This window comes from Euprymna scolopes, chromosome 26 (assembly GCF_053919585.1).
Source record: "Euprymna scolopes isolate OS-2025 chromosome 26, ASM5391958v1, whole genome shotgun sequence".
NCBI lineage: Eukaryota > Metazoa > Mollusca > Cephalopoda > Sepiida > Sepiolidae > Euprymna > Euprymna scolopes.
Genome location: NC_136507.1, coordinates 41,109,100 through 41,135,742, shown reverse-complemented (window position 1 = coordinate 41,135,742; position 26,643 = coordinate 41,109,100). Strand labels below are relative to the sequence as shown.

Below are 26,643 nucleotides of genomic sequence, written 5' to 3'. Positions count from 1 at the left end.
CTTATTGCACGCCCCTCGTAAATACATATATATATAATTATTTACTATTATAAATATATATATATATATATATATTTATATATAAAGCAATAGTTTGTAAATAATAAGCACATAACTTGTGGAGAAAGGGAAAGATGACATAGGTATTAAATACTTTTTTTTAAATGGCATGAATTAATTAGCCTAATTTATCTGGAGGAAAAAAGCTAGATCAAGTATCGAAAATATTTTTGTTTATGTGTTTTGAGGGAAGTTATGTTTGATCAACACTGCTGGGGAGCCATAATTTAATATGCTGTTTTGTTTTTAAATCTTCGGAACAATGTTTCCTGGTAAACAACTGATGATCCCTTTAAGGATATTGGTGTTCCTGTAAGTAAAACGATTCAGGAATGCAGGAAATTGATTGACTTACTGACAAAATAATTTTCCAACGAAAGTTCTTTTTTTTTTTCTTATAGTTTTAAATGGTTTTAAAGACACTTCCAACAAGACTGTATATATATATATATATATATATATATATATATATATATATATATATATATATATATATATATGTGTGTGTGTGTGTGTGGGTGTGGGTGTGTGTGTAAAGAGAGAGAGAGAGGGAGAGAGGGAGAAAGAGACTAGCAAGGATATCTGATATCGAATGATGATCAATGAATGTTTCACATTCCCATATTTTTATTATTAATCAATTTGATTGCTCTATTCGAAGCTTCACATACATTTTAGTCTGTAGAGAACCTAATATTGATTAATTTTATATGCCGAGTCTTTCTACTTGTGCAGTGAAAATAGCTTGAGTTTATAAATGTAAAAGTCAATGAGCATGGTTAAATTGTGCTCTAAACTAGGGTTTCGCAAAGTAGGTTTTCTGGAGCGCTAGGGCTCCGCTCGTGAGGTTGAAGGGCCCTGGAAGTTCTTTCTTAAACAGGACCAAATGCTTTATATGGAAAAATTAAATGGCTGCATTCATTTAACTATTGTTTTTTTTTAACGGAAAAAAGATATGATACACAATTACAGGTGTAACGAGTTTCAGGATGATTCATGAAAAAATAAATTAAAAGAAATAAATAAAAAAAATGCATTAATTAAAAACAAAACTGATTGTAAACATAACCATTAGTTTTTGTTAAAAGTTGAAATTAATATTTTTCGTATTTATTTTAGCAATTATCATTTGAGAAATTATCTTATTTGAGAAATTATTTTATTTTAGAAATTATTTTATCTTAGAAATTATCTCTGCGCAAAATCTTTACCCTGCTCAAAGACTCAATGGTGTGCTGAAGTTTGGAGAACCCTGCTTTAAACAGAAACATTTATTTCGAACGCGCCTCTTTTCTATAAAAGAACTATTGAATTTTTACCACATTTAAAATCTACGTTGTATCTAGTCCTCTCCTCGTCGGGAGAAGCAGGTCAATAGCAACCCTCCTGTCAGCGTTCGGAAGTATTTTATTTTCTAATATTTCATTAATGGAGCTTTTATGTCTCTGATAGTCAAACGTGTTTAAACAAGTTCAGAAAAGAGAAAACTTCACTGAAGGTCAACCTCTCTCTTTCCTTTAGATTACAGATCAACCTGCAATCTAAAGGAAAAAAAAAAGAAAATAAAAATCCAAGCGGAGATCGATAAATTATGTTACTCGACGCGGAACTCTCAGCCGAATTCTTACGGAAAGTTTCCGATGTGATTTATTCGATTTTTGTAATTAATATTGTAATTGCTTAAGATTTTAAAATACATTTGGATTCATCCGACTACTGTTGTCATTTTCCGTGTTATTTTTACAACGTTTCGGCCGTTGTAACTTCTGACTTTCTTCAGGTCTATCTTGTGATACTCGGCAATCTTTCAGCAGGAAATTTCAAAGAGGAAACTTAATTTAATCCTAGGTGATTCCATATTCTCGTTCCATCAGCCATGGCCGGGAAGACGTCCCAAGTAATTCACAACTGTATTTTGAGCACCGCCCGCACTGAGGATTAAACCTCCAACCTCCAGAAGAGTGCCACTTAGAATAGAATTTTATTTAGGTCATTATCCGTTTCACCACGGCTCCTTGCGAAGAATTCCTGTTTGAATTTTGCAGGATCACTAATTATCACAACAGCTTACCACACACACACACACACACACACACACACACACACACACACACACACACACACACACATATATATATATTACTTTACAGAAAGATTATATGAGATAAGCCATCGGTACTGTCGGTTTCAAATCTTAAAAATAGGGAACTGTTTAAGATGCTCTCTTCAGCCGATGCATCTATTTTATAACCGGGAGTGGAAACATACATATTCATTACAAGATCTCGTTCAAATTTCGGTTTTTAAACAGCCGAAAATTCAAATAATAAAATTGAAAATTTGTCCGTTTAATGTTTTAGACGCTAAAAAAAAAAAAAAAAAAAAAGAAAGGGGGAAAACGAAAAAAAAAAGGAAATCGTATGTACTTAAAAATTTTTTCTGTTATATGCTATTCTAATATATTTGAATTGTTTATCACGTCACCTATGAAAATTTATGTTTTTTTTTATCTATTAATTTAAAAATTATTTTATTCTAACTCGTTTTCTAACTAGTCTAAGTATATAACTTTGTAAAGGTCTCAAGGTTAATTCAAATGTGCAATAATAATAATAATAATAATAATAATAATAATAATAATAAGACTAACAATAACACTAATAATAATAATAATAATAATAATAATTATAATAATAATAATAATAACATTGATAATAATTATAATATTACTACTACTACTAATAATAATGATAATAATGATGATGATGATGATAATAATGATAATAATAACAATAATAATAATAATAATAATAATAATAATTATTATTATTATTATTATCATTATTATTTAATTTTCTTCTTATATGTGTACTATATACTATGTTTATATTAGTTTACTCGCCTTATTTGATAAAATGTAAATTTCTTATAATGAGAACTCCGCTGGAAGTTTTTTTCCAAAAAATATAACTAAGTATATATATATATATATATATATATATATATATATATATATATATATATATATATATATATAAAAATATATATATATATATATATATATATATATGTTGCGAGCCTGTCCTTGTTTTATCGTTATTTCCATGGCAGATGCTCGTCTGAACTCCAATCTCTGGTCCCCCCTCGCCAATCTTTCACGAAAAACACCCGTCTAGCTGAATCCACTGTGAAAAATTTCCCCCACTCTATATCTGTGCCTAAATCAAAACGCAGATTCCATGAACAAAGCTTCTTTCTTAGAACTGCACGCCTGTGGAACTCTGTTCCGTCTGCCTGCTTCCCTCCAAACTACAACTTGGTTGTCTTCAAGTCCAATGTTAACAAATTCCTAACGAACCGCCCCCTTAAGTAAACATATCAGCAAATCTCTTCACTAACGTAATGTACTTGCAATAACTTTTATCCCTGAGTGGCTTCCGGGCCTTGATAAGTGGTGATCACTGTGTAAATATATATATATATATATATATATATATATATATATATATATATGTACTAGGCTAAAGATATTCAATTTAATTTTAATAAATTATATATATATATATATATATATATATATATATATATATATATATATATATATATATATATACAAGCATTTCAGCCCGTTGCCCGGGTGTTTGGATGTGTATATTGAGCAAAAAAAAAAGTGGTAGTAGGAAGGCAGGCTCGAACCCGTACCGCAAAGGAGGAAAAGAACGGGGTAAAACCTAAGGTTTATGCTGTTAGGACCACCGCCAAACCGGAAGCGACATTTTTTAAAATTAAGGCTAGACAATCTAAAGGAGAGGATAGCTTTAAAAAATATCAGCGAAAAAAGTGACCCCCCCTATAGAAAAGTGCCTAGTTGAAGGGGAAGATATTAATGTTTTTAGCCAATTTTTCGATATTTGTCATAGGAAAGGTCGAACTTTAAAACCATACTGATGTTGGTAAAATCCGTCGCCTCTATTGAAAGTTTAAGGCAGACATGCAAACATACATACATACATACATACATTTATATATTGGTAACTAAAAATTTTCGACCCAAACTTATGAAAAAGCTTGCCCTATCTCTGAATACACTTTATGTAAAATTTCAAATACTTAGACCAGAAATTGTCTGAGTAATTTGGAATACATCGCAGAGGTCAATTTTTTTAAAACTTTGATCCTTCTTATGACCCCTTAAAATTAAAATCAAGTTATTAAGTTAGATCCATGTCCAAGGAACCTATATTTAAAATTTCAAGTGCGTAGACCCAAAATTGTAGGAGGAGTTTGGTAAAGTTCTCAAAGGTCAACTTGTTGAACTTTGACCCCTTAATCTCAAAATTTCTGGTCAAAAACTGATCACATCGAGTTTCCCAAATCTCAGTACCCTGTATATCAAATTTCGAGTCTGTAGACTAAAAATTGACAGAGTTATTGCGTAGGGAATCAAGTCTGTTTCCAGGGTCACTGAAAAGATGGTGGATCCTTCTACCGCTCCAGAATATATCTCACTACTGATGCAATTCTCTATCTATATAAAAGCCAAGTACGTCCAAGGATGGAATACTGTTGCCATATCTGGGTAGGAGCTGCTAAAAACAGCCTATCCTGCCTTGACAGCGTACAAAATAGACTTCGTGGCTTAGTGGGGGATGCCCTTTTCTCTACCCTGCAACCTCTCTCCCACAGAAGAGACGTTGCGAGCCTATCCTTGTTTTATCGTTATTTCCATGGCACGTGCTCGTCTGAACTCCAATCTCTGGTCCCCCCTCGCCAATCTTTCACGAAAAACACCCGTCTAGCTGAATCCACTGTGAAAAATTTCCCCCACTCTATATCTGTGCCTAAATCAAAACGCGGATTCCATGAACAAAGCTTCTTTCTTAGAACTGCACGCCTGTGGAACTCTGTTCCGTCTGCCTGCTTTCCACCTGACTACAACTTGGATGTCTTCATGCCCAATGTTAGCAAATTCATAATGAACCGCCCCCTTAAGTAAAAACTTCATCAAATCTCCACACTAACGTAATGTACTTGCAATAACCCTTATCCCTGAGTGGCTTCCGGGCCTTGATAAGTGGTGATCATTGTGTAAAAAAAATAAAAAGAAAAGGGAAATGTACACAGGCACACACACACAGACACACACGCAGACACACACAGACACACACAGACACGTTCACTTTATATATATATATATATATATATATATATATATATATATATATATATATATATATAGATCTGTTTAACAAAAATATATACGTATACATAAATATATATGGAACTTATTTTGTGTTTACTTTAAACTTTTTTCGCTAATAATAGTCTAAATCATGTAGAATATCTGCATGAATATAATTACATTATATAATACTTAACTAAAGATGATTAGTTCATTAAAAAACCGAAGCACCTAATAGGGAATTAATTAAAATGAATGTTTTAAAGAACATACAAATTAGCTAGATCTTTTGCAGATGAATTCAATTCCATGACCCATATATAAGAAAATTGTATTTTCTTTTTAAATAAATAAAAAAGAGGGTTTGTAATATGAATATCGATACACACAAAAGAAAAAACAATTCATAGGAGTATATATATATATATATATATATATATATATATATATATATATATATATAATAAATAACGATATGAATGCAAACTACTTTCTTACCTCTTGTTCCTCGAGAACGAGTAAATCTTTCTGTATTTCTGTATCAAAAACTTCTTTTGGTCCACGCTCGATTTTGTCCATGCCAAAATAACTGCAAGCAGAAAGAAAAAAATAAAAGAGACAAAGAAACACGACTTGGTATCATAACTGTTATATTATGTCAATTAAGATGCGTGCGAAAAGTAATAATCAACAGTGTAGTCACTATATATATATATATATATACATATATACATATGTATATATGTATATATATATATGTATATATGTATATATATGTGCATTATTGTGTACACATAGGTATATTTATATGTATAAAAAAAAAGGAGAACGGCCACCTAAAACAACTAACCTAGCTCTAAAACAGATCCTTTGTTTGATAAAATGCATGCCCATTGGCTGATAGGAAGGTGCGCGGTGGATACTAGAAAGCTGATTGGCCAACTAGAAATCCTCAATATATATAAAAACAAGAAGCAACGACAGAATTCGCGCATAAGCCTGACGAATCCTATAGTTGGATGAAATGCAGAATATTCAGTGTAGCTTAATCGCCATATATATTTTATAAATTACTAACTAGCTCTACCTAGGTATTGAGCACTATTGAAGTAAATACTTAAAGTTTACGCATAAATCTATACTTTCGTATATTAAATTTATGTGAATAAATGAAGTAGTTATATATATATATATATATATATATATATATATATATATATATATATATATATATATAAACCTATGGAAAAGATCGAGAGTATAGCTGAAACGAAATAGGTTGGATGCCGTAGACCAGGGTTGACAACTTTTTAGAACAGCTTAAAACTGTCCATTGTTGTAAAATGTTGGAAACTCAAGACTGCCCATAAATTGTACATTATCGTAAACTGTCGCAAACCCAAGACTGTCAGTAAATTATAAATTGTTGTAAACTATTGCAAAAGTCATTTCCACTTTTAAAGCTGTCAGTAAGCTTCACTCTATGTCCAGATTTTTGTCACAGCCACAGCCACAGCCACATCTTGATTACAGATCCTAATTTTGATTTGTTTACGGTGGCTTGAAGACGACTATATTGTCGTCAGTTGGAAAGCAGTCAAACGGAACAGAGTTCCACAGGTGTGCAGTTCTAAGAAAAGAAGCTTTGTTCATGGAATCTACCTTTAGGTTTAGGCACAGATAAAAAGTGGGGAAAATTATTGATAGTGGTTTTAGCTAGATAGGTGTTTTTTTGTGAAAGTTTGGCAAGGGGGGATCATAGATTGGAGCTCAGCTAGGCACTTGCCATGAAAATAACGATAAAGCAGAGACAGGCACGCTACATCCCTTCTGTGGGAAAGATGTTGCAGCGAAGAGAAAAGGGCACCCCCATTTGTCTACGAAGTCTATTTTGAACTCTGGCAAAGCAGAATAAAAAATATTCTAGCAGTTCCCGCCCAAATGTGTTTCTGCTAAACTTACTTTCTATACTTTTGTTAAAGTTCTTGCTCTGCGTTTTCACGTCCTAACACTTTAGGGAAGAGGTTGTCCATGGCACCACACGCAGACATCAAAATGACCATAATAAAAAGATATCTATTTCAAGGTCGATATCAAGATCGAATTTATCTTCTTAATTTCTACTTCAATTGATATCAAAGTAATTGCGTTGCTGGTGCGATTCCAACGACAGAACAGACCAGCAAATCTTAAAAAGCTGTTTCATGTTGTGCTGGACAACTTTGAGAGGTTTTAAGTGATTGACATTATTGTCCCGGCAGATGGTTGAGAGGCTGAGAAAAAAAACCAAAAAACAAAAACAAAACAAAACAAACAAAAAAAAAACACTAACGCATTTAGCTTTGACTTCATTTTGAGTTTATTTCAATTTAATACGGAATTAGCGGCGAGACTCGACGTTGCCCAGGATTGAATGAAGATCAACAGATGTCCCACACTTTCAATATATTACTTTTTTTTTTTACATGGAAGTCACCACTTATCAAGGTCCAGAAGCCACTTGTCATCGAAATCGGTTAAATCGCCTATTTTTCAATCTAATCGATTGATGTCTGCTCTAATCAGGGACCCACTATGGTACACCGGAAGGACGCTTCACATGCCTCCTCACACTGAATTAATCTACAATATATTGTGGACTTCATAGCACAATAAAGAACTTACTGTTGACTTTATAAAATTACTTTATATACTGGCTTGAATGAAAGTTTAAAAGCCAAAATGAAGTATGATTTAAACTCTAAAACCCCGAATTCATTTCGAACACGCATCTGTCTTATCAAAAACAACCTATTTTTATTTTATTTTATTCGCTAATTTTTTCTGCTTGTCCTATGTTAGAACTTTTCAAATGCACTTGTGGTGTTAGGCTGTATAAAGGTGTTAACTTTGGCCATAATCCAACTGTTTCTTCGGATTTTTCCGATTTTCAATACTTATAGGAGGCATTTCACAAACATTAACTCAATCCTTTTTTACAAGGAACGAACTCACACATACAAACATACACACGAAGTGTCTTATTTATTTAAGTAGATATATATAGATAACGAAACATTTTGTGTGTATATGACCATATAAGTCCCACCATTTTAGGTCGAGCACTTTTGTTAATGATATTGTCTACTACTTTACTTTGTAAAAAGAAATAGAGCACTATGAGAGTGTCAGTCAATGTTTGCATACGGTATTGTGAGATATCATTGCTAGCGACACCTGTTCTAATAACCTGGTGGAGAGAGCTACTTACTATCAACTCGATGTTTGTTGATTTTATTCAGAACTTGAGATAGGTGTTGGTCTGGCTACATAAAAGAGCTGTGAAACAGCGAAACAGTCTGTGGATTACCATATATATATATATATGATGGTAACGACGATGATTGTCAGACGAGAGCCTCTCCCTCAATCACTGAACATCCATTGTCAGGAAAGTGACTTTTTAGTCCTGCCAGCGACTTGCATACCCAAAAGCAGACATGACATCATGCGCTTTCATGTGAATAACGAGGCCTGCATTGGACAACAGAACAACACACCTCACAGATCTATAGATCTCCATGATTGGGTGGCAAAGTTTGGTGTTTCCTACATGTTCTCTTGGGCGTCCTCGGTCTATCTTGGCTGCTTCAAAGTGTTCCCCTGCATACCAGGACCATCCACGGCTCATGATAAGACGTCAGAGACTCCCAACTGTCCCCAGGAACATGGAAATTCACCAAACTCTCTTTGTTGGTATTACGAAAGCGTTTTTTAGGCTTGTATTGAGGTCAAGAAGTAGGTCACCATGAAAGAACTGTTTTGGGAGTATATATATATATATATATATATATATATATATATATATATATATATATATGTATGTGTGTGTATGTGTGTGTGTGTGCGCGTGCGTGTGTGTGTGCGAGAATGTATGCGTGTATGTGTGTGCGTTTATGGAAAATATTCTTTTTCAGTTAAATTTCAACATTTTATTTCTACCAATCGTTTAATTTATGAAGCTCGATGTAACTACAGAGCATATAACAAAGAAATGACAAAAAGTCTATATTCCAAATTTCAAAATGTTGACCATCTTACCGCTTATTTCTTTAAGCATGTTAAAATGTTCAATTCTTGACAGCACCTGTTTCGTATCGTAGAATCATTCATGTAATTGTTATGTCAATTTTTGAATTTCTTCCGCCTTTAACTCATCAGAAGAATATGAATTCATTAATTTAACAGAAAAAAAGGGAATATGGCATGATGTCCACCTTCATAGACGTCACCCTATCCGTTTAAGAAGAGATTTTGTTATCGCTTGCGTCATATTATCCTGACGTTCGAAGAAGATAAATATCAAGGAAAATTTAGTCAAGGGGGTGAACTTTAGAGCAACTATTTCCATCAGCCTTCAGTGTGGAATGAGGTATTAAGTAACTGTTTAACACCACTCAAGAACTACCCAAGAATAAGCGTTAATGAGGTAGAATGATTGTCAGCCGAAAGGTGAAGAACTGTCCTTGGTATGAGCTACGTTTAATTATTTATTGAGGTGGATGATGGCAAGTATATCTGGCATCGGATTTGTAGACATCTGCGTTGTAATCTGTAGGGAAACAGTCGCACGATATTGCGACGATAAAGAAAGGCGAAAGAAAAAAAAAACAAGTAAAGGGCGGGAGAAGTGGATAGGAGGAGTAGTGGATAGGGGTGAGCGAGGATAATACAAACATGGACGCGAGGCCGAGAGAAAGTAAGCACAGAAAAAAGGTGGAGGGCGAAAACAAGGGGATAGGAGAAGGAAATAGAGAAGTACAGATAGAGGAAGAGAAAGAAATAGAGCGCAATAGAGAGCGCAATAGAGAGAGAGAGAGAGAGAGAGAGAGAGAGAGAGAGAGAGAGAGGATATATATACAGGGTGACCCGAAAAAACGGCCCCGTTTCTTAGTGTTTTGTCCGAATGTTTTGTCCGAACGAAATGAAACTTTGGTCATAACTAGTTTATTATATTCAAAACATCACATCAAAATATTAGGGTCTTTGGCCTTTTTTTCTCCGTTGACTGTAAAATGCTCAGAAAAACAATTGAATGTCCTCTGTTTTTTGTGGTCACCCTATATATATATATATATATATATATATATATATATATATATATATATATATATATATATGGAGAGAGAGATGTAGAGAGAGAGAGAAAGAGAGATGGAGAAATGAACAAGGAGAGAAAGAAAATTTTGAAAATGAAGATATTACACACGCCATTTAACTCCTTTTGTTTTCTATACATCCGGGCAATGCCGGGTTACCATGCTACTATTTATTTGAAAGAATAAAGAACATTTAAGCAAAAAAAAACAAAAAAAAACAAACAAACTTACTTGAGAATTCCTTTCACGGTTTGTGGTTTATTCGGGTTGTATGACAAGCATATTCGTTGCGCTCCCTGCAAAAATAATTTCAAAATATTGTATAAAATTATATAAACGTTATTTATAAAAGACAAAACAACAAACTGAAACAAATTAGCTTCCACTATTTTTATTAATACAATATACAGGTTGATTGAAAAGTAATCCCTATTTTAAAATATAGAAAATTTATTTTGGAAATATAGTTTACTAGCTGGATACCCGGCGTTTCCCGGTCGTACAATACGTTTAAACATGATATTTTAATTTATGCTGATTACGTATGTGTTATTATAGAATCAATCCTCTATTGAATATTATATATTACGAGGAATAATTTGCCCGGTGGACTAATTCGCAAAAAAAAAAAAAAAAAAAAAAAAATAATAATGATAATGTCGTTCATTAAATTCTGTGTTTGTTTACAATATAACGTCAGCTGATATTTGGGCTTGATGATCTAAAAAATCGCCTTTCTTCTCTTATAGATAAAAACGAGGATTTTTACAGGAAAATATTTTACGTTACACAGGCCAAGGTTACATCGATGTAACGTAAAATATTTCCCTGTAAAAATTAACTTAAATTTTTTTTTTTACATGGGTGTCACCACTTATCAAGGCCCAGAAGCCACTCGAGGATAAGGGTTAATAGGTATACATTAGTCATTGTGATTTTAGCATAGTAAACAGTGGGAATTTTGTAACTTGGATTACTTAGGGGGACTATTCAATTAGAACTTGTTCACATTGGACTTTTTCTTTTTTTTTTTCATAGGTATCAACACATTATCAAGGCCAAGAGGTCACTCAAGGATAAGGGTTAAAGAGTGTACAGTAGAAATTGGACAATATAATAATAATTAGTAATGAAAATTTAAGATCGGATTTTTCGATTTTCGATACTTATCGGATGAATTATTGTACGAAACATATTTAAGAACACTGCCAGAAATATAAATTATCTTTGACTGAAATTTGCAAAAGATTGGCTCAATCAACACTACCAAAGCCAGCCTGATCGTCGCCATTCGCCGAGTATTCGCTGAGATCCCGCCGGCGCTTGTGGAAAAGGCATTTGACTACTCTAATGCACTCTTCTTTCGGACCGCTTCTGTTGCAATTACGTATCTACTTTCTGTTTTCTCGATTGTATTAACGCGCGGAACTCTAAAATGTACAGCGAACACATATCTTGCTACTAAATTTATGTCTTAGACGAATAACTATAAATCTGCCCTAATCAGAGTAGATTTTACATCTAAATGACAATATGTATTATTTGGGTGGTATACAACTCTATTAAGAAAATGGGAAAAGAATAGAGAAAATGTAATATTTTGATTATTACTTCAAATCAGCAAATTTTTCTAATAGTTTCTTTCCTCGGATCGCTTCTTTCGGAATTCCCTTCTTGCTTTCTGTTTCATGATTGTATCAACATACCGAAATATAATAACGGTGTGGAGAGGCACATAAATAAGCGCCCACGGTTGGCGTGTGTCCAGTGTAGAGAAGCATTTGACTCGTTCGATACAAAACAAATTTAGGCGCTATCGGGGCTCGATGTGGCAGAATAAAAGAGCGTTGTTTTATTTTTCCTGGAAGGGAGATTATTTCGTTCATGTGAGATTGTTGTCAGTTGAAATACGACGTCTGCTTTGGCGGAGAAGCGAGCGAGTGATGGAAGAGAAAAAGCCTCTGACGTCAGTCAAGTAAAAGTTAAGAAGAGTTCAGCTTTTTTATACTCTGCTTTCAAAATTAGAGAACCTTTCGTCGTAATAAAAACACGAACACATCGTTTGTTCTCAACTCGAAAGAATTTACGTGACTAAACTAGGATATAATTCAAGAAAAAATGTTGTTCGATCATGAAAAACTATAGATGATCTTTCACAAAATTTAAATGTGATGTAAACAAATGCATTTCTGTAAAATTTATCATTATATATATATAACCTAACCCTAACCCTAACCCTATAAATCTGACCCTTACATTACATTAGCAACGTACCTTGTTTGGAATAAAAAAAAAGTAAAAGAAATAAAACAAAATAAAATAAAACCGAAAGTGAGTTACCGTTTTTTTCCATAGGATAGTTCTGTATTGAGGGACATTAAGATTATTTGCATCTGTGACAACCACAGATAATATAAAAGGTTCCTTTTCAGCGTCGGCGCCGACATAATTCTGATGAACTGGAAAAGCAAAAAAAAAAAAAATAAATAAAAAGTGAATTTTCCAATAAACATTTCAGACAATCGAAACAAAAAAGATGCTACTTGCTCTTATTAAGAAAAAACGAACAAATTTTTAAAGCTGTTTCCATTTCATCTGCGCATTTTATTCTAAACATTATAATTCAAATTTGAGCCTGGCTGATGAACGAAAATGCTATGCAAAATTTTCTCGTGTATAAGCTGACCATAGACTTGTTACAAATACACGTCGCCTCTTTTTGTAAGTGAGTATATATGAGATAGGATAGCCGAGGATTCGAACCCGCGAAGCTAGGATTGGAATTGAAAATTCCGATCATAAGTTAAAATAAATAATACAGAATGTTATTGAAAATGAAATGTTTAGTTCACATAAAATAGTTAGATATCTGTTTATTGAAAAAGGAATGTGATAATGCAATTTTGTTTCTGTTAATGAAATGAAATTAAAATAAGGAATCTAGATACGAACAATAGAAAATGTTAAAGATATTTGTAAAGTGGGTTAGGAAAATTAGGTTAGAGAGACATTGGTCGTTGTAAATATGTGAGGAGCGATGCATGTTTGAACACGTGAGGCATGTCAGGCCACGAGTCCGATATGCTCGTTGTTTTGTCATGCAATAACGTCATGAGTTCTCAATATAGAGAGCTTTAGGCCAGTAAGTCAGTCAGTCACGGTCAGTAAGAGAGAGAGAGAGAAGTCAAGTCAAGCGAAGGTGAGATGAAAGAAATCATGTAGAGACTTTGAATTCCTTGATACAAAGCCTTGACTGGTCGAATGGAATAAACGAACAACTTCATAATTTTGTATCTGCGCATTCATGTTACGTCATTCAACAGAAAGGTATTGTGAATTTGTATTATAGACTTGTGTTCCACTCATCTCTATTTATAAAAATGTGTCTCTATCATCTTAATAATACGTCTCCCCCTCTGCTATTATAAATAATGAATGTTCCTCATCTCAAAAATATATGTGCTAAACAAAGATAATGTTTATAGAAATACTCCAGGAACTGTAAGAAATGTATAAATGTCACTCTCTCAATCTCTCTGTCTATCTATATATCAAATCCCTCTCTCAAAGAGTATTACATGTTCCCGTCGACTCAGTATTAAAATGCCCCTGTCTCTCTTTATATATAAGACCTGTCTCTATCCCCACAATATGAACACTCAAAACAAATATAATATACAACGTCACTTATAATAAGGTCTACATAACAGACAGAATGGCAGTTGTGGCCAGTGAAATATATAGAATTAAAACTTGGAGCTCATTGTTTTTAGATTAAAAGTTATTAGTGCAAGAAATCGGCCATTGACACGACGTGATGTGGATCGCCACGTCACAGAACGATTCATAGAACGCAATTTTGGGGGAGTCTATTTCGGAGAGTCAGAGAGAACAGATCGGAAAAATATCTGCCTCTGATTCCCCGAGAGAATAAACTGGCAAACATCTCGTGAAATCGACAAGATAGAAATAAATGGCGGCTTAAACCATAGCAAAATATAAATCCCTACCCTCCTTCGACAATGAAAAACCATGGTGACTTAATACAATTCACTTGTCCAGAAATAAAGAGATTTGCGTCTGCTGCTATGCATTAAGAGAGCTTTTGTTTCCGGTGCGATGAACGGCGCAACACAAACCACTTGGGTACACGGACAAGGGACACGAGAGTAGAATATAAAATGTAAGTGCGGTTTAGTTTTATACCCCCCCTCCAAATGGTTAATGTGCCGTAATTGGGAACAGTGACGAAATGCGACAATTGTATCGTGACAGATCAACAAAAATGCTACGTAAAAATTTATCGTGATAAAAAATTGAATTGCAAACTAAAAACGGCAAAGAAATGAATATAATTTTTCAAACTTAAGCATGACATTCCAGGGAAAACAGCATTATAAACTACAGATACTTTATTTCAGACGCAAGCGTAATGAGTGATAACCAATGAAAATGCTATTTAACGCGTAAGCATGATAACTCAAAGTAAATACCATATAATACTTAAGCTTGACAGACCAATGTAAATATTATTTCAGACCTAAGCATGACAGACCAATAAAAATCTTATTTCAAAACGTAATAGTGAAAAACCAATGAAAATGCTATCTCCAACTTAACGAATATACTATTGCAAACCTAAGGATGAAAGAACAATAGGAATTCTATTCCCAACGTAAAGTTGATATCTACATTATTAAAGCTAAGTTTCGAAGCAAATTTACCATTCAAAGGATTACAATTTTTCTGCAGGAGTGTATTAATGTCCTTCCATATTCTCCTGATATTCCGATTTAGTCACACAGCTGGTACCGACCAGGCTAAACGTCGTGTTGTAATGTAGTCTTTACTCTTCAACGGTGTATTTACATTTTAACACTCGGGCCCAACACGTTGTATCTGAGACAGTCGCAAAGGAAAACAAAAATATATTCACTCAGCTTTTTCAGTTGAAATAAAAATGTATTTATTCATCGTTCTGCTAAAATAATGCATTGCCTCTTATTTTAATAGTCTCTTAGTTTACATAGTTAAGTCTCTCGCCACCATGGCTCGGTCATTTGTATATGTGTTATGCGGCTGCTGCTGACCGTGATTAGTGAGGGTAGGCTCTCCACTTAGTTTCATTTTAGTTTTTTTCATTGATTAAATTATGAAGGGTTTTATTAATCAAAATATAATAGAAGAAACAAAGGAGATCTTTATAAAATAATTATTCCATCGTAGACGGAGTACTGTCCACCAATGATTAGCTTTTCCCCTCGATAGAAAAATGAATTTCTAACCTAATGTCTCGCACTGTCTGCCAAGCTTCAGCCTCTGTTGCATCGCCGCCGTTTTGCATGCATCTCTGTACTTGTTTTATATGTATTCACACGAAATGTGCAATTAAATTCATATATACCCCCCCCCGGAAACAATTCTTGATTCACCCGTCTAGCAGCAAAATCACACCCCTTCCTTGCAAAGGTCCTTAGATGCCGGAAAATGTTCTACTCTGATAATTTTTTTTTCCCTTGGAACACTTGCCTTTCATCATTCAGATTTCCATGACCATAACAGCATGCATAAATTTAAATGTAATGTGGACAAACATCTTTCTGTCCAACTGCTTTACTTATGTCTCTCTCTATAAATCTGGCCTCTATTATAGTAGCCCCATTACTCCTCAGTGTAAATATGCCTAGTTCGGGGTAAATAAATGTTTAAATATAAACATCCAGATGTAAATAATATTTGGTAATAGAAAAATATGTGTAAATTTAGTGTACTTCCGGTTTTATTATCTAAGCTTGTGTTAGACTCGCTTGAAAAAATAATTTAAAAAACAAAAAAAAACTCACGTTTTCCTAAAAAGTAGCGAAAATACCAGCGTGTCTGTGATTCCGGATTTTCGAGGTGGATTGGACTGTTGAGAGGACTTGGAATTTGAAGATGGTTCTGAAAGAGAAACAGAGCAAAAAGTTGATAAGTTCAAGAATTGTAAAACATCATCATTTTGCAAGACACACAGACACACACACACACACACACACACACACACACACACACACACACACACACACACACATATACAAATATTTATGACTAGCTGGCTATGCCCGGTCGTAAAATATGCTTAAATATAATATTTTAATTTGTAAAGATTTCCTATATTTAATTATAGAATCAAGATTTCAAAAGTAAAAAATAAAATTATTTGGATGCCATCAGCAAGAATCGAGACCGAACGCAAAACTGTAGCATTCAAAGCTGGTGACGTTACCACTGTACCAATGTGACACTATATGAACTGATTAAAAATTAAAAAATTAAAAATAAAGATGAATATACAAAATGTTTAACGCTTTTTTTAATTTTAACTCAATTTTTACCTCTTAAAATCTGTTTGAATCGATTAAAGAACCATAAAAAAACCCGTCTGTAAATTATCCAATAATTTGAGGCCCCTAGCGCCACTCTGCGACTTTTAGTTTCGGAGCAGATGGAGTTTGAATATATGGAGGCAGACTGACAGATAGACTGACAGACGTACAGACATACAGCCGTTTATATATTAGATAATTTGTCATAAATCATCATTAGAAGTGATTAAATTTTGGTCATTCTATTCAGCATGTTCAATTCTCTCATTATAATTAATCAATGTTATTAATCTTCATACTTGATTGTCTTTTGGCCTTAATAAATGTCCTTGCCTTAGTAAATTAAAAAAACAGAAAACATGAAAAATTATTACAAATCTAGAATTGTAACCAAAACAAGTTTTAAAGCTAATTGCACTCAACTAAAAGAAAACACCCCAGCTCATTCAAAAGAGTTTCCGCTTAAAAGTACTCTCGTTAACATGTATAATAAAGTTAAGAACAAATAAATCACGTAAATCATGAGTTGTCTCCCTTGTCGAAAAATGTAAAGCATGTCGGTTATTATTTTTATTAAATAAATAAATTATGTGAATAAGTAAATGCAGAGTTATCGTCCCATTTAATCACTATTTCTTGAATAAATAAAGCGTAATTGATTTTCTCTTGCATTCACTATTAATTGAATGAGACAATAGCGATTATTATTACTGGAATCAATAAAGCATGGGTTATCTCCTCCTGCGATCATTGGTACTTGGATAATGCACAACAGAATTTACCTCCGCCCCCCAACTCTCACTACTTCTAATGTAACTGCAATAATATGATTGAAAGCGTGATTTCTTACCCTTGAGATAGCAATAACTTCAATAACTAAAGAAAGAGTTCTCTCCCTTTGCTATAATCACTTCTTAATTGAGTACAACATGACTTGATTACCTCTGCGATCACTTTTACTTTATCAAGTGAAACATTAATTATCTTCTCTTCTGATCAATATAACTTGAATAAATACGCCATGAATTATCTCCTCTTGAAATTAATATAACTTGAATAAATACACCATGAGTTATTCCCTCTTGTAATAATATTACTTGAATAAATACACCATGAGTTATTTCCTCTTGTAATTAATATTACTTGAATAAATACACCATGAGTTATTTCCTCTTGTAATTAATATTACTTTAATAAATACACCATGAGTTATTTCCTCTTGTAATTAATGTTACTTGAATAAATACACCATGAGTTATTCCCTCTTGTAATAATATTACTTGAATAAATACACCATGAGTTATTTCCTCCATTAATAATATTACTTGAATAAATACACCATGAGTTATTTCCTTTTGTAATTAATATTACTTGAATAAATACACCATGAGTTATTTCCTCTTGTAATTAATATTACTTGAATAAATACACCATGAGTTATTTCCTCTTGTAATAATATTACTTGAATAAATATACCATGAGTTATTTCCTCTTGTAATTAATATTACTTGAATAAATACACCATGAGTTATCTTTTCATGTAACCACTGTTCTTGAATAAGTAAAACATGACTTATTTCCTTGTGCGATCACTATTACTTGAATAAGTAAATCACGAGTTGTCCCCTCTTGTGGTTACTTTTACTTAAATAATTAAAACATGAGTTATCTTCTCTTGCAAGCACTGTTACTTGAATACATAAATCATGAGTTATCTCCTCTTGTGATGACTATTACTTAAATAATTATAACAGGAGTAATATCCGCTAATGAACATTTTTATTGGAATAATTAAGTCAAAAGTTATCTTTCTTTTGAAATGATTGATGCTTAAATAATGTAGACATGAGTTATCTCCCCTTGCAATCACTACGCTTGAATAATATAAAGCATTTTAATGTGATGCTATGATCGAAATGCGACATTACATTGTGAATATTCTTTCCATTCTAAAACGGCGAGGTACACGCCACACGTCTTTTCCAATTATATAAACTTCTGCGCGTTTCTGTGTCTTTTTTTCACAATTAAACGTTTCCATCGAAAACATCAACATTAATGATATTATTCTGTAACCATGTCCTCCTTTCGAACTGACCGTATTCTTTTCGTTTTTGTTGGGAAAAAAATTCTGTTAATTAAAGTTTCATTATCTGTTTTATTTTTTCAATGACTGGCTTCATCTAATGTAATAAATTTGTTTTATGTGTGGCCCATTTTTATGTGAACGTGTCCTTCAAATTAGCCTCGGAATCACTTAACTTTTAGTGTTACTAATTCGTTCTAAATTAAGGGTAATTTGAAACGACTTAAATTCATTTTATATTTCTTGGTCATTCGGTAAAAGAAAACAAAACAAAATTGTGCTTTTGTTTCCGTTTATTCGCAGGTTTCGTTATTTACAGGGTGGAACGATAAATCTGTCGCCATAAAGAAAACAGCACTACAGATTTATTTTAAAACTTTTATTGCAAAAATCAATTCAGGTAACTTGATTATGTAGTAGAGCTGACAGCTATTCAATGTAGCCGCCTTCAGCTTCAATCATTGCCTCGATACGGATCCGGAACTGGGAGCATGCCTTTTCCACAAGCGCCGGTGAGAGCTCGGCGAATACTCGGCGAATGGCGGCGATCAAGCTGGCTTTGTATGTTGTGGGTAGTTATGCTGGTAATGTTCTCAACGTATGACAAAACGAAGTAGTCCAGCGAATTCAGGTCGGAAGGGGCGAGGGCCCAGTGAGAGAAGGGTACAAACTCGTAGTACTACTTCTGAAGCCAAGCCTGTGTTTATTTGGACGTGGTCCGGTGGCGTCCCACTGCCACATTTATGGTCGGCCAGCAACCACAGCTCATTCAGGCACAATTTCGTGTTGATTATCAAGCTAACTTCGAAGATGTGATGTGGCATGAGGTTGCTGTCGCTTGAAACCACACCAAAGATCATAACCATGACCAAAACTTCATCGGGCTGTGCTCTCAAGCGTTGAACCGTCCTGATTTACGTTTTCAGGGTGCTGGGAATGGTCTTGTTGTCATAACTTGGATCGATTGAGAGCATGAGTTGTGCAGCGGCGCATCTCCGATCTCGTTCGTTTAACGCTTTCATACATGATAGAAGGATCCTATCGCTCTTGAGATTTGTACATAACTGGTCAACTAATAGATGGTCTGCAATAAAAAAATAAAACCAGTTTTCATCCAACAGAAATGGAATCATGTCGTCTTTTCCAAGGCGATAATTTTATAATTCCACTCTCGAAAAGTAAGGATAACCGACTTTGTCCTGGATTCAAAACCTATTCCCGCGTCAAAAAAAATTGTTACATAATACTCATGTGCTTAAAATAATGGCGCTTATATATAAAACATATTTTTACTGTTCGGTGTCCTTGAACGAATAGGATACCTGAGTAAGAGAGAATAGTGCGAACACGGGAATTTACAGAAATTTATCAACCGAATTCGCTAACCAGCAGATTATATTCGATCCATGTTTGGGCCAGTTTATATAATATATTTGAATACACATTGAATCGCAACTGTAACGCCTCACATCCTAAAGTTCAACCTTTCTTGGTGGTATAGTATTTTTTTAGAACTTCTTGGCTAACAAGGCTCTTGTAAAAGACCGGGAAGAGTTGGACTCTAATCCCTTGTCTTCCGGTAATTTTTACCCTTGAGCCTGGTAGTCAGACGTTCAGAACTGCAAATCATAGCAGTTACAATATTGTTCTATCGTATTTATATGTTCTGGGACAACCTTCCCTGGTGAAACATTTCAATCTGGCAGGTTAACTGCTAACAAGGAGGAGAACTCGCTGCCGACCGGATAATCCTAAAAGCGATCTTTGTGAGAATTTTGCTGAAGATAGACTTATTTAACAACAAAAACAACAAATACTATTACAACAAAAAGCGCAGCACATATTCAGATATTAATTTCTACGATACATCTTGATTTTCCAACATTATTTGAGTCCCTTTTATTTAATTTAAACAATTATCCCAACCAACTGTACTAAACAATACACCCAGTAACTTCTAATGAGCATTTATATATATCTATAATAATACCCGTCCTTAGGACAGCTAAAACTAATTACATTACGTTTATTTCTCCTTGCCAAAATTACGATCAATTTGTCATAGTAGAAAACCTTATGTTCAAAATATTTATTGCAATTTTGTTCCAAATCTATCATTTGATTTTGATTATCGAGAAAGAATAATACTTTGGTAACCTTGCTTTATTATTTACTAGCAGGGGCACGCGGTGTTGCCCGGTCGTAAAATACACTTAAATATGATATTTTAATTTACGCAGATTTCATAATTAGATTACAGCGTCAATTATTTCATATCATATTGTATCGAATATATAGTTATGATTTCAAAAGTAAAAAAAAAAAAAAAATTGTTTGAGTGCCATCAGCTAGAATCGAAACCGAAACCAAATAAAACATAATTTCAAGACTGAAAGTTAAGCAAATACTAAAGTTAATATATACTCAATGTTGTTGGACTGTGGAAAGAAGTATGGATTTTATTAAATGAAAGCACGTTTCCATGACAACAATGTTTTTGATAGACAAAATGCAAGCAAGAGTGATCGGACGGTCCATAGAGTTTTATAATTATAAAAATTTAATTCACAATTGTATTTTGAGTTTAGTCCGCATTGAAGATTCAATCTTCAGCCCGTCAGAAGAGTGTGATTTTACAATTAAAGTTTACCACGTTATTTATTAACTACACCACTGGTCCGAAGAAGATCGGAGGTTACGTCAATCGAAAGGTTGTGAAAATACACCGAATACGGGAACAATAGTCAAAAGAATCCATATAATTTAGATAGTTATTCCTAATTTCCCCAAACCCAGAAACATTATATAACTGTTTCTTAATATGTTCTGAATCTATCTAGGAAGCTCATCGCTTTCGTGATGTCTAGGTTTTTACGTAATTATTGTTAGAGAAGTACGTATCCGCAAAAGATTTTCCGCTCTACACCGAAGAAAAGAAATACATTTTCTTCTATAATTTTTTTATATATTGAAATGGTTGAATTGAAATCAAAATCGACAATTTTTCTTTTTATTTCTTGACTTTTATGGTGGACATAGCAAATGTATAAACTCTTAAAGCTTATTTTTTAGTCTAAGGAATTAAGAATATATATATATATATATATATATATATATATATATAAATAAATAAATCAGATGATATTCACTTTGGCCAGGAAATCCTATTCCAAAACACATGAGAAATATGAACAAATCAATAAACTATTAAATTGGCCGATGGCATAAAATAGATATTTATTCAAAGCTACAATAATGTTCTTCTTTTTGATATCGAAGCAAAATGCAGACCCATACAAAAACACGCGCGCGCGCACACACACACACACACACACACACACACACACACACACACACACACACACACACACACACACACACACACACACACACACATATATATATAAATATATATAAGTGTTATTAAAAATCACGGATTCTTCTGTTTCACTATTTTTAAAAAATTTTCTCCAGTCTCCGAATAACTTTTTTTTGCAATTTTCTCAAAATTGTTTAGGTTGGGTCCATAAGTTTCTTTAGCAAGCTGTTTCTGAGTTCGAGGAATTCTTTTTGTTTTTGATGTTAAGTTAGTTTTTGGTTGGAATATATATATATATATATATATATATATATATATATATATATATATATATATACATATATATACGTTTTATTTTTTATTACCGTAACCCCCTCCTCCTAAAACATTACCGACATACCAAGCACCCCCACCTTTCCCCCTTGTTCCCTTCCTCTTTTCTTCCCCGCTCTTCTCGCACTCCTCCCCTGTTCACTCTTTCACTCTTTCATCCCATAACAACGAACATTAGGGATTGGAGTTCAGACGAGCACCTGCCATGAAAATAACGATAAATATATATATAAATATAAATATAAATATATATATATGCAATTAAAAATATTCGACAAGGAATCCAATAATGTTAAGTATTTTCGTTATTACATAGAGTTTCAATGAATGGCTCATAACCTCGTGGAAAACGTAGATAGCAAAATAATATTCATAGAGAGTCAATAAACTTTTGCTGGTAAGCACATACATTGAAAAGTAAAGTTGGTATGAAAATAAATAAGAGGTCAAAACGAAAAAGATATTCCAAGATGAAGTCCCGGTTCAATGAAAAAAAGTAGAAACATGGTAGAAAAGGGTGGTTTTCTTTCTTCTTTTATAAGGTGGTCACCACTTATCAAGGCCCGGAAGCCATTCGGGGATAAGGGTTATTGTGTGCACAGTACGTTAGTGTTGAGATTTGATAAAGTGTCTTACTTAAGAGGGCCGTTCATCAGGAATTTGTTTATGTTGGACTTGAAGGCATCCAGGTTTTAGTCAGGTGGGAATCAGGCAAACAGAACAGAGTTCCACAGGTGTGCACTTCTAAGAAAGAAGCTTTGCTCATGGAATTTACGTTTAAGTTTTGGCACAGATAAAGAGTGGGGAAAAGGTTTGACAGTAGTTTCAGCTAGGCGGGTGTTTTTCGTGAAAGATTGGCGAGGGGGGACCAGGGATTGGAGCTCAGACAAGCACTTGCCATAGAAGTAACGATAAAACAAAGACAGGCTCGAAACGTCTCTTCTGTGGGAGAGAGGTGGCAGGGAAGAGAAAAAGGCATCCCCCACTAAGCCACGAAGCCTATTTGTACTCTGTCAAGGCAGGATAGACTGTTTTTAGCAGCTCCTGTCCAGATGTGACAGCAGTACTCCATCCTTGGCTTTTATATAGATAGAGAATTGCATCAGCAGTGAGATATCTTCTGTAGCCGTAGAAGGATCCTACCAGTTTCCAGCAACCTTGGCAACAGACTTGATATCCACAAAATTCAGTCAAGGAACAGGAACTTAAACAGATTCTTTAGTTTTGATGTTATCTTTCTGTAATTTTAACAAATCTCACTAACACATTGGGATTTTCTTTGTATAAGGATGGAAAATTCAAACAATCTTTATTTATGAAAAATAATGTCTTTAAAATGTTGCCCATTTTCAGTATCGCATATTTGTGCTTTTATCTAAACATTATTCATGACAGATTGCAGAATCTCTGGATTGCGATTTAACTTCTTTATTTCGCTCCTAATATTTTCCTTCAATTTTTGCAAGGTTTGGAGTTTGAAGTTTCGCGGTCTGCCAGCTCGCAGAATGAAACAAGGGAGTTTAATTGCAATCCAGAGATTCTGCAATCTGTCATGGGCAACATTTAAAAGATATTATTTTTTTTTATAAATAACAATTGTTTGAATTTTACATTATTTTAAAATGTTCCAATGTGTCAGTCAGAATTACAGAAAGATATCATCAAAAATAAAGATTTAAGTTACAAAACCCTCCAGTAACTTTTTGGACACTCTGTATAATCCAGGGCAAAACCCAAAATGTCATGTTAATATGTATGCATATGATGTAGTCCAAACGAAGATGTGTGACGTAAAAACATGTAACATGAGAATCTTGTGAAGCCCCCCCCCCGGAAAAAGACGATCACGACACACAGTTTCCGATGAGGTTAGAGGTCAATTACTCACCTGAACACGGGACGCTGTCATATTTGATGCCTTGACCAGGATTCAGTTAACGTTTAACAGACAATCTCAGCATATTTACCCGGCCTCCCTTAGGATTTAGAGGGTTCTCAACCTCCCCAATGGGGAGCAACATCGCTCCCTTAAAGGGGTTACGTCACAGATGTAATATGGTAACAGATATATTTCTATGCTTATCTCAATAAAAAGTTCAGTTTTATTAACAATTGTGCAACTGTTTTGACCCTTTCGTTAAATGCATTGTTTTTTATTAGGTCGATCGAACTTGTTATTTTTGTATCATAATAGCTCTAGAATAGCACTATTTTCTTGTATCGTAACATGTTTATGCCATAGAGAAATTTTTTTTTCCATAGGCTTCCGTCCATTATTGGTTCAATTGCTCTGAAGACATCAGGTAAATAACATAACTCTTCATACCATAAAACCGTTGATCTGCTAGAAATTCATCCTCCTTCATAGACATTCAACGTCCTGCTGTCGACGTCATTAGAGTTACCTTCTCCTAGATACATATCTTAACTAATACTACGGATGTATCTCTCCTAGTGAATTAATGCGCCTCCATATACCAACCTGTAAATTTCTTATGACTCGGCGTGGAACATACAGCGCCTACTCTTCCCAAATGGTTACCCCTCTGGTACTGGTCATGCTAAATATTGCTTAACTTCAGTAGTCTAGTGGGAACCGGTGTGCCAACGTGATTGTATCGTATTCTATCCAGTTATGTAAATGAACATTGTTTTTTTTTTTCTGTGATTTATTTTGATTTAAAGTTCACCGCCGTCTCTCTTACACTTTCTCCTTCTCTCTCTCTCTTTCTCTCTCTCTCTCTCTCTCTCTCTCTCTCTATATATATATATATATATATATATATATATGTATGTATGTATGTATGTATGTATGTATGTATTGAATATTTTACTGGTACTTTATTTATTCCAATCAATAATACCGAGCAAGTCTTGAAATAAAAACGAACCGTTTGTGAACATATAATTTTGGATTTTCTCTCTCTCTCTCTCTCTCTCTCTCACTCACACACACACACACACACACACACACACACACACACACACACACACACACACACATATATATATATCATATACATATGTGTGCATATATATGCACACACATGTATATGATATATATGTGTGTGTGTGTGTGTGTGTGTGTGTGTGTGTGTGTGTGTGTATTGTATTGGATGCTTTGACAAAATAGGCTTATTATTGAAAAAAGTGTATGTTTTTTTACTTACTTCATCGATATCCCTCTCTCCAGTTTCCACTCGGAATCGACCCACGCTTTGATTTGATCCCTCGCCATCACATGTCGTAAGCTAAAACAAACAAAAAATATAAATCTTATTAATTCGTAAAAACTTATTGGAACATATCATTTGATATAAAAAAATAGTATAGATTCAATATATACATGATAGACATGCAACCACTAGACAGAACACACACTGTTAAAGAACAGCCGCCTGTTCTTGTAAGTGAGTAAATATGAGATGGGATAGCCGAGGATTCGAACTTGCAAAGCTAGGATTGGAATTGGGATTGTCTGCTTGTCGGGTTTGTCGGGGGTATTTACGTAGAGAGGGTACAAGTGCTTGCAGCTCGTCGGAACATTCACCGTTAAAGTACTTGTAGAACAGGCAGAGGGATGCTACATTGCGTCGATGGGACAGAGGCTGAAGCTTGGATGATAGTTCAGGACCTATTAGGTTGGCGACTCTCTTTTGAACCTTGTCTAGGAGCGAGAGACTAGTAGCAGATGCACCGGCCTAAATATGGCAACAATACTCCATACATGGGCGAATGATGGCCTTATAGAGGTACAGGATATTTTCAGGGGTCAGTAGCTTTCTAGCACGGTAGAGAGAGCCTACCTTTTTCGCAGCGGTCCTGGCAATGCTCTCAATGTAATTGTTCCAACTCATGTTTCCTGTGAACGTTAGGCTGGGGAGTTTAAAAGATGTGCTTTCAGATAAAGAGTCTTTGGCCATTGCTATTGGTGGTAGCGAAGGTTTCTTGTAGTTATTGTAAGAAACCAGCTCAGTCTTGGCAGCATTGAATGTGATCATCCATTTTTGTCTCCATTCCACTACAGATTGGAGGTCATCCTCTAGTGTTTCTGCCATTTCCTTAGATATGTGTTCATTTGTTTTTCTGTCATGTCTGTTATAGAGCGTGGCGTCATCAGCATATATACCCATCTCACAGACAATTTTGTCAGGGAGGTC

General features: G+C 34.1%; 1 protein-coding gene across 7 annotated transcripts in view; it reads right to left on the bottom strand.

Annotated features, from left to right (window-relative positions):
* Positions 1 to 26,643, bottom strand: part of LOC145247988 (GTPase-activating Rap/Ran-GAP domain-like protein 3) — a 513,715-nt gene that overhangs the window by 192,276 nt on the left and 294,796 nt on the right. For all 7 annotated transcript variants that reach the window (XR_013863317.1, XM_080109655.1, XM_080109653.1 and 4 more), the window contains exons 3-7: positions 25,654 to 25,734; positions 16,224 to 16,320; positions 12,721 to 12,839; positions 10,612 to 10,676; positions 5,741 to 5,831 (exon numbers count right to left, since the gene is read on the bottom strand). Coding sequence is in view for 6 of the 7 variants with exons in the window: in XM_080109655.1 (XP_079965781.1) it covers positions 5,741 to 5,831; positions 10,612 to 10,676; positions 12,721 to 12,839; positions 16,224 to 16,320; positions 25,654 to 25,734 (453 nt within the window). In the remaining variant the exon portion in view is untranslated. The remainder of the gene's footprint in view (positions 1 to 5,740; positions 5,832 to 10,611; positions 10,677 to 12,720; positions 12,840 to 16,223; positions 16,321 to 25,653; positions 25,735 to 26,643) is intronic.